Consider the following 9,557-nt stretch of genomic DNA (forward strand, 5'->3'; position numbering starts at 1 on the left):
CTAACATAATATCTCAATATTTCATATACAGCAGCTGTACAAAATAAGAATATCTATCACACTGCTGTCAATAATACATACCCGATCCCGTATCTCGGGCCCTTGGCACAATTATGTGCCAACAAAAATAAAGACAAAACATCATACTCTACAACATGGGTATGTCTCCACAGAGCATCCTATAATACATCCGAAATCAAAAGAGGGTATAACATCATACCAGAAGATCTGCTGGACCAATAATCAAAAGGAGAATTCCCTGAAAATATTTTTAATAAAACGAGGTGAGTCTTGTGGACTCGCGAGTATAAGGTATGTCATGCCCACTAGGAGAGTATACAATAAAATGCTAGGATGATCATTATGAGTATAATAACGTAATAACAGTATAAACAGTGGAATTATAAACCATAAGTTAAATAATTTGAGATTTCAAAGGAAAACATAGTGTAGGAAAAATAGGTGCTTAAAGACAACCCCCATAAGTTGTTCCCTAACCACCCAAGTCCCCTATACTTTTGTATGAGATGCATGCACTGATTCTGAGGACACACTAGTAGAAACTGGCCTAACGCCTATATACACATGCACACAAGTATATATATCGGCACATACATCATCATCACACAATATCATCATAAAGGCCCACGTGATAGCAGTGCTGAAACATACTATCCGTGTCTCTCATGGCCTTGGCATGCCAAGCCTCACAGTACCATGATCTTTTCCTGCTGTGAGTCACCAGGGAATCTACTAGATAGTCATCTAATAATAATGCAAATAATACCCTAATTTATGCACAAGTCATAATCATTTATCATTTCATGTGGTGCCTAAAATACACCATATCATTCAATAATTCACATTCTCAAAACAAGAAATCAATTAGGGTATCTTTCAGTTTATGTCTCTCCCAGTAGGATGAAAATATTTCATGCAAATTAGAAACATTTAAGAGTATTTTTCTATGATCCGCATATAAAAATCATGTACGAGTTATGCATATAAAAATTTATACAAGGTTATAATATTTATGAATAAAACAGTATATACGTGCATAATATAAGGTAATCATAACATATCCTGTCTACTCGCCTGGGAAATGATGACTCAAGTCCGAGTCTGGGGAGAAGATCGAACAAAATCCTGAGAATCTGAGCCTACAATAAATAGAATGGGGTGTCACATTTATGTAACAAGAATAACGACGTAAAGAAATTACCGAAAATCCTAACCATTGCCTAACACCCTAAATCGATTATTTGGTACCTTGGCCCGCGCAATATTCAAATCTGGCGTCATGGAATTCGTCGAGCTAAGCCATCGACTACGTCATCATGTCTCGCTTTGCTTGCTACGCGTAAGTGTATAGTGGAACTACACACCCACTTATAGGCTGCAATATCATAATATATATATATATATATATATATTTACCCATAAACTAGTTTTCTTTTAAAATAGATAATATATTTTTTATCTAAATTCCTCCTTTATCAAAAATACATACATATATATATTTATAACTAAATTGATAAATTTTCTTGAAAACTTAATAATTAATTAATAATTTAATAAATGGTTTAAAAGGAATAAATTGCAATATTCTAGCCTCAGATAAAAGGAATCCATCAGAAATCAGGATTCGAAATAAACCCACGTCATCATCATAGGCTAGCCTAGAACGCACTCGGGGTCAGTCTTACTCGGCCTCGAGTCGTCTAATAGGGCTTCGTCCTTAGGAATCCGATCAACAAAATGACTCGCCAATCATATCGCCAATTCTAGGAGACCTAAAGAGAACCCAAATTAAACTGACATCGATATCCCGAGTAGGACCAACCTAACCAAGTCATCCTAGGTTCCCGGACAAGCGACAAGGGAGAACAAACCGAGTGGGCCAACCCAAGGGCTGCCACAACTGGGTCAGTCATGCCCAACACATTGGGCCATCCTAAAACCCAATCGGGCCCCGCCATCCTAGGCTAAAACCTAACCCGACATGCCCAACCCCAAAAGCCCTCATTTCCTTTTTCCTTATATTTTATTTTTTTTTATTTTTATTTCCTTTTATTCTTTTTCCTTTCTTTTCTTTTCTTTCTTTCTTTTTCTTTTCTTTTTTTCTTTTCTTTCCAACACACTGCCACCGCCGGCGACCGCCGCCGGCCGGCCAAAAATGGTCGACCAATATACCGATACGAAGCCCTCGCCACGAATATCAACATATATTAAAATGAAACCCATCGGACGGTCAGATCTTACTAGATCTGAGATTTAATTTTCGGCCGAAAATAGGGGCGAATCTGGCCGTCGCCGTTCGCCAGCCGCCGGCCATTTTTTCGACGATCAGAAACTACCCCGAGGTGCGCAACACTAAGGAGAGCAACATACCCAAAAATGAGAAAGATCGGATGGCTAGATCTTCGTAGATCTAGAGTCGAAGTTTCGGCCAAAAAGAGAAAAAATACTGCCAACGTCGCCGGCCACCGTAGCCGGTGATTTCCAGCGATCCAAGACCGCCACCCAACCCTCTTAAGCAAACCGACCATCATATCCAAGAATCACAAAAATCCAACGGTTGGATCTTCGTAGATCTAACCTCAAACATTCGGCCAACAAGCCCCATCGCGCCTCAACCCTCATTTCACGAAAACAACAAGCAAAACAGAGAGGATGAAGCCAAAACACTTACCTCCTTGTAGATCGGGGGCACTTTAACGGTGAAAGCGAAGTCGGATCAACGATCGAACGGCCGGATCGCTTGGAATCGAAGAAAATCCGAGAGGAAATCAAGAGAAAATAAAAGAGAGAGAGAGAGAGAGAGATTTTCTGATTTGGGGGGGGGGCTGCCGAGCGCCTCCCCCTTTTCTTTTTATATTTTTGTTTTTTTTTAATTATTATATATATAATTTAATTAATTTAGTTTTTTTTTGGATCTTTACAGACTGGGACATTAGAAATTGACTAGACATAGTTGGAAGTTGACTCTTGGTCCAGATTTTTAGAAATACCTATTTTTTTATATTCTTGATTTGCTTGAAAATAATTTCTATGAAAAATAACAGTTTTGATAACAAGGATAATATGAAAAAAATATTTTATAACTTTAACAAAAATAATTAAGGGTTTCAATTAATATTTTTTTTCAAAATATTATTTTTGTTAATAATCAAAACTAGATTAGATATCAAATGGAGCAAGTTGGCTCAACAAACTTTTCTTTAAAATTGTCAACTTTATGTTTAAAACCGTCGACCGATTGTTTGATCAAGTTGACTTATTTTTTAAAATGTCAAAAGTTTTTCTAAACCTAATTTGAAATTTCAAATGTTTCGATTAAAACAATTGATCTATTTCATATCTGTCGATAGTTTTTTGTCTGACAAATTAAAATGGCTAATTTGTTACACATTAAATGAAGCCCAACGGTCCATTAAACAATTATTCAATGCTTGTATGACTAGAAAAACTATAAATAGAGATTGAAGCTACAAGAGAAGAAATAGATGAAGAGTGCATGTGCTCAAGTGTTTGTTTTTAGTACTTAAGTGTTCTAAGCGTTCATTTTTTCATTCAAAGGTAAGTTGTATATTTGTAATTCTTGTTTATAGGCCTTTGAATTTGTATTATTGAGTTTCATTGTAACAAAGAGAGTTATCTCTTAAATTCATCTCAATTGTAACTTACCATTATATTGCCTAACTTGTAAGTTAAAGCACTTACTAGTTCTTGGCATCAATCTTTGTAATTCCTAGTGTTGAGGCTAAAGGGTCTATCGATTTTTGGTAGGAGGATTTAGTGAATATAATACTCCAACAAGATTATTGGGGGAGTGCATATAGGCTGGTATCGAACCATTATAAATGTTGTGCCTCATTTATTTTTTGTTGTAATTTCCTCTAGTATTATTCGCCTATTTGATAATATCATTATTTCATTAGTTTATATTTTCATTTTCTTGCAAATTTTCAAAAGTTTCAAACATTTTTAAAGACACCTAATTCACTTCCCATCTTGGGTGTGTAGTGATTTAAGTGAGTTACATCACAACACTTGTTTAGGTTAGAGATTGATTAGCTTTTGCATTTAATTGGAGATGAATTGAAATTTTGTTTGAATTTAGGAATTGAATATGTTTAATGGTTACATTTTCTCAATGTTTTGTCTCTAAATACTCAATTAACACCACTTTTATCCCCTTGATCTTTTTATTGTTAATTAATTTATAATAATAAAATTATGTAAAATTATTCAAAATTAATCGAGATATTATGATCATTTAAACCTAATATTTTTATCTAACAAAGATATCAAATAATACTTTTCATAAAAAAAAATTATAAAAAATTAAGACTACTTTTTCTTTGTTTTTTAATTTTCAGTTTAGAGTTTTGAATTCATTTTCAATTTTCTATTTTGATAGTCTGTTTTTAAAAAAATTGAAAACGCGTTCTTTTTGTCATTTTGAAAAATTATTTCTTAAAATAGAAAATTAGAAAATACGTTCTTTATGAAATTTTGAAAATAATTTTTTAATGATATTTCATTCAATAAATTTAATTTTTCAGTAAATTAGAAATATTTAATGTTAATTTATTATTAAAAATATATATATATTTTAAAGTTAATGAATTTTATAATATTTTTTTAATAAAATAATAAAAGATAAATAAATAAATATATTTTGAGTTTAGAATTTGTTTTAGACGAAAACAGTTAAAATAATTTTTTATTATTTTGAGTTTTCTTTATACTTTATTTTTTATTTTTAAAATATATTTAAAAAACAAAAAAATATATTTTTATTATTTTAAAAAATTAAAAATTAAAAATAACTTAAAAATAAGGAAGAGGACGTAGTCTAAATATTTTAAATTATAAATTTTGTTTTTCTTTAAATCGCAATGCAAACTAGTGTAACGTCCGCGATGACCCTGCCGAAGCTGGCGGCGACTTCGCACGTGCTGTAATTGACTCGTTCGCAATCGACACCACTGCTCGCACGTGCCACGCCTCTCAGCCACACCCGCGAAGCCCAAAAGACATAGAGGGCTCTCACCACACAAAACCAATTGCTCACGAAAACCATCGCTCTCACTCTCCTTGTTTTAGTTACAGCCCCCCACCCCACCACGAGAATATATATTCAGTTTAATCGATGTATTTACATTTCCGTTACATTTCTATAATTGAAATGCATATAAATTGATTGAAATAAATACATTTCAATTCTCACCGAAAATGAAATTTTCAAAATTTAACCACCCCCTCGTCACCCTCGTCACAGCGCGTTCAATATTTTGGAACACACGGCACGCCGCGCCGCACCACACCACACCACACCACACCACACCACCAGTTCTGGTTAAGCCCTAATTCACAAATTCCCCCAATCATACGCACTCTCCTCTCTCTCTCTCTCTCTCTCTCTCTTATGGGCTCTACACGACACATAAATTAATACAGATAGACACACACACTGCCATTAATTTCTCCGTCTGTGTCTCGAGATGCATGTCTGTTTGGGTTTGGGCGGCTTCGTGTAGTCCGCTTGGGTTGGATGCTCTCTTCTGCTGCTCCTGCTCCTGCTGTTGCTGCGTCTTCTTCTTCTTCTTGGGAATTGGGAATTCCAGCAGCGGCTGGCCATGGCGGCGAAGAAGCTCTACGAGTCGTTCTCGAAAAGCCTGATCGACGAGGTGCAGCGATGGGGGGCCATGAAGCAGACCGGCGTCAGCCTCCGTTACATGATGAAGTTCGGCTCCAGACCCACCCCCCGCAATTTGTTGATTTCCGCCCAATTTCTTCACAAAGAGCTCCCAATTCGGATTGCTCGCCGAGCCATTGAGCTCGAGTCTCTCCCTTACGGCTTATCCCTTAAGCCCGCTGTTTTGCTGGTAATTTTCTCTCGCTCTTGTAATTGATTCTGTCTTCACCTTAATTTTGGGAGTTGGGGCTTGAATTTTGGCACATCGGATGGGGAATTATTTTTCTTTTTCTTTGACGATTGATCATTTTAGGGGAGAAACAACCAGCCTTAAACCTTTACAAGTTTGACCGATCATTTTGCTGTATTTCTTTCTTTCTCTGTTTTAAGGAAAAAGAAAGCAATATGCTGTATATTCATCTTTTTGTTCACCACTGGACTGATTATTCTTTTTTCAGGGGATCTTTCTGACCAACCAAAGTAAGATGTTTGATACCCCTACATACATATTTTAGAATGGTACACACCCACGCACTCACTTTTATATGGTGCCGAAGAATCTTCTGTCTGTCCTTTTGAATATTTTCAAAATGGGTTTTTTGATTATGATTTCTTCTTCTGTTTACATCTTTCCCTTCTCGATTTTAGTTACCAACGAAAAGAAACAGAAGAAAAAGAAGATTTTATAGGCTGGTGAAATGCTCTTATGTTCTGTCTGCTGCTTGACTTGTAATTCATGCAGTATTCAGCATTTGTTTGGTTGAACTTGCATATAGTAAGCACTTAAACTGGCTACACATTACTTGTTTTTGGCTTCTTAGGTGCGAGATTGGTATCTCGATTCTTTCCGTGATCTTAGATCCTTCCCCGAGATTAAGGACGCAAATGACGAGTTGGAGTTCACCAAAATGATTAAGATGATTAAAGTGAGGCATAACAATGTTGTTCCCACAATGGCCTTGGGAGTTCAACAGTTGAAGAAAGGCCTGGATCCGAAGATTGACTATGAAGATCTGGATGAGATTCATCAGTTCCTGGATCGATTCTACATGTCAAGAATTGGGATTCGCATGCTTATTGGTTTGCTCAACCTTGATTACTCTTATTTGCATATTTCCTAATTGTCCTCTTCTGGTTTCCCCTTCTTGTTTCTTTTTAAATAATTATCTTGTTGTTTGGTAACCTGTTAAAGGATTCTAACATGTGTTGTGTCGTTCAATACAAATTTGCTTGCTACTCAGGGCAGCATGTGGCATTGCATGATCCCAATCCTCCCCCTAATTGTGTGGGCTATATACATACGAAAATGTCCCCTTTAGAAGTGGCACAAACCGCCTGTGAGGATGCTCGTGCCATTTGTTTGCGTGAATATGGCAGTGCACCTGATGTTAATTTCTATCGGGATCCAAATTTTACGTTCCCGTAAGCTATATTCCCTAATAATTTTTTTTTTCAATGTATCTTCCTTGTAATGCATTAAATCACAAGTTTAACATTCTGATTTTCTCTTTGTTCTTATTTGGCATTTTCCTAATCTTCTCTTTACGAGGAAAGTGTTTTTTCTGATCTGTAGTATCATCTTTCTCGGCCACAACTTAATTTATATTCAATGTATCAAGTAATGGATATCAAATATATCCTTATTCTTGTGTTCCCTTGTATGTTCTACGATAAGTTCACTCGGCTTCTAACAGGTATGTTCCAAATCATTTACACCTGATGGTTTTTGAGTTGGTTAAGAACTCCTTACGAGCTGTCCAGGAGCGACATATGGACTCGTACAAAGTTGCTCCTCCTGTTCGTATAGTTGTAGCTGATGGAATAGAGGATGTTACCATTAAGGTATATGTTCGAAGGAATTTTTGACGGTTCTTTCCCAAGTGCATATGACTTACTATCAAGCATCTTAAATGGGTTGCACTTCTTTTTTTCATTTTCTCCATTGCTTTTTCTCTGTTAATTCCAATTCATTGCCCAACAACTTTGGTCTGTTTGGTTATTAGGTCTCAGATGAAGGAGGGGGAATACCAAGAAGTGGTCTTCCAAAAATTTTTACCTACCTTTACAGTACTGCCAAAAATCCCCTGGATGAGCACTCTGATCTTGGAACAGCTAATGTCGCAACAATGGCTGGTTATGGGTATGGGCTTCCAATAAGCCGGTTATATGCCAGATACTTTGGAGGAGATCTGCAAATCATCTCAATGGAAGGATACGGTGAGTTAATATTAGCATATTCCCAAGTGCTTGAAAATCATCACTGCATATATAACATGCCTTCATGACATTGTTATTGTGCTTTGCCGTTCTAGTCTACCACTGAATGCTTCGTATTGGTCATCTAACCATACAATTGTTTTCTTTTAATGATTATATTGCTACCTGTTCGATCTTAATTTCTTTGTGAAATTTTTTTTTTTTATCCTTAATTTTCCAGTGTTTTGTTAGAAAGGTGGTCTAAAATAAAAGATAAACTAGAATCCTAATTCTAGTAAAGATTGGTACTACTGCTGTTTAGCAACTACAAGCCTTAATCTCACTCTCTAGATGAGGTTGGCTTCATTAATATGGACTTCCAGCCATCCCTATCAATGGTCATATCCTCTTCAAAGTATTATTCTTAAAATATATGATGGATTGAATTCATCCAGTTTCCTCCTTCTAAAGTAGTGGCCAACTTCTTGTTTAAAACTCACTTCCTTTTGATTCTTTCAATTGTCTAGCGTTTCTATATCCATCTTGAAATCAATGATCCACAAGTTCCAGAAAAAGAAGTCGGGTCTTCTGAGGCAATCGAACCAAAATGTGATGGATAATCTTAGGATGAAGAATCTAGGTATTTCTCATGGGGCAAAAAGGGTGTTGTAGATATGCGGAACATGTGGCATTATGCTTTAACTTGTAGGCTTACCGATGCTCATCAAGCATTTTAATTTGTTTTAGTTGTAATGGTTTTTTAATTTGCTGGATGTAACTGTGTCCTTCATTAAATCTAGAACTTATGTAGCCAACCCACATAGTTGGAAACGCTTGATATGTTGTTTTAAGTGTTTCCTCTGTTGTCGACATTTGGTCATGTTTTAGCGTTCATATTCTGTGGCAGGTACAGACGCGTATCTTCATCTATCCCGCTTGGGAGATTCGCAAGAACCGTTGCCTTGAATTGAGCAAAGGCTGAGACGTCTATGAAGTGGAACATGAATTGAAGTATGTTACATAATCAACCTATAAATATGGTTACTTGAAACATAATTTGGGTCGATTTCATCCATTGTTATGTTAATGGAACAACTCGTCTTTGGCTTCACAAATTGTATCAAGTTAGCTGTTTTCTTTTCTTCTTCAGCTCCTCTAAAATTTCTTCTTTCACTTGTGCGTCGTTGCTCCCCTTCTCTTCATGCTTGTTTCGTTATGAAATGAAGCAATTGGCACATTCTCATCTTGTATTATAATTGGGGACTTAGAATTCGCTTACCGACGTCATGCAATAGTAGTATGATTATGGCTTAAAGTGTTCTTTTTTTTTTTTTAAAAAAAAATAGGGGTTGAAAAACATTAGACAAATTATCCTTAAACCCTTTGGGGTTTGAATGATTTGCATAGAGTTTTTCCCTAGTTTACAAAATGTCTTGAAAATTCTTGTGATTTATTTATTTATTTATTTTTTAACTTACACTTTCTCTGCTACAAATTGCGGTAATTAAATTGAAATTAACTTAAATTATGCCAAATCAATCCAAAATTAAGCTGAATCAGATTTTGTGATATTAATTATATTATTCAAAATATAAATGCATATTGAAATATATTAATTTTATATGTATTGATACTTGAATATAACAATAATATTTAG

At 35.5% G+C, this 9,557-nt stretch overlaps 1 protein-coding gene and 1 long non-coding RNA gene across 3 annotated transcripts; one reads left to right on the top strand and one right to left on the bottom strand.

Moving 5' to 3' along the window:
* Positions 1 to 367: 367 nt before the first annotated feature.
* LOC127810606 (uncharacterized) lies at positions 368 to 2,893 on the bottom strand. The gene is made up of 3 exons (XR_008025502.1): positions 2,693 to 2,893; positions 1,270 to 1,396; positions 368 to 1,160 (listed from the first exon to the last, which is right to left on the bottom strand). It is a non-coding gene; the product is annotated as an uncharacterized LOC127810606 (long non-coding RNA).
* A 2,495-nt stretch (positions 2,894 to 5,388) lies between these two features.
* LOC127810604 (pyruvate dehydrogenase (acetyl-transferring) kinase, mitochondrial-like) lies at positions 5,389 to 9,073 on the top strand. 2 transcript variants are annotated; one of them, XM_052350164.1, is made up of 6 exons: positions 5,389 to 5,894; positions 6,526 to 6,784; positions 6,946 to 7,126; positions 7,399 to 7,546; positions 7,708 to 7,921; positions 8,814 to 9,073. In XM_052350164.1, exons 1-6 carry the CDS (start codon positions 5,646 to 5,648, stop codon positions 8,864 to 8,866), a joined length of 1,104 nt encoding a protein of 367 aa, XP_052206124.1. In that variant the 5' UTR covers positions 5,389 to 5,645; the 3' UTR covers positions 8,867 to 9,073. The 2 variants fall into 2 exon arrangements, with proteins under 2 accessions (XP_052206124.1, XP_052206123.1); XM_052350163.1 differs by having other exon boundaries at positions 5,395 to 5,894; positions 8,808 to 9,073.
* Positions 9,074 to 9,557: the final 484 nt, after the last annotated feature.

This window comes from Diospyros lotus, chromosome 9 (assembly GCF_014633365.1).
Source record: "Diospyros lotus cultivar Yz01 chromosome 9, ASM1463336v1, whole genome shotgun sequence".
Lineage (NCBI taxonomy): Eukaryota > Viridiplantae > Streptophyta > Magnoliopsida > Ericales > Ebenaceae > Diospyros > Diospyros lotus.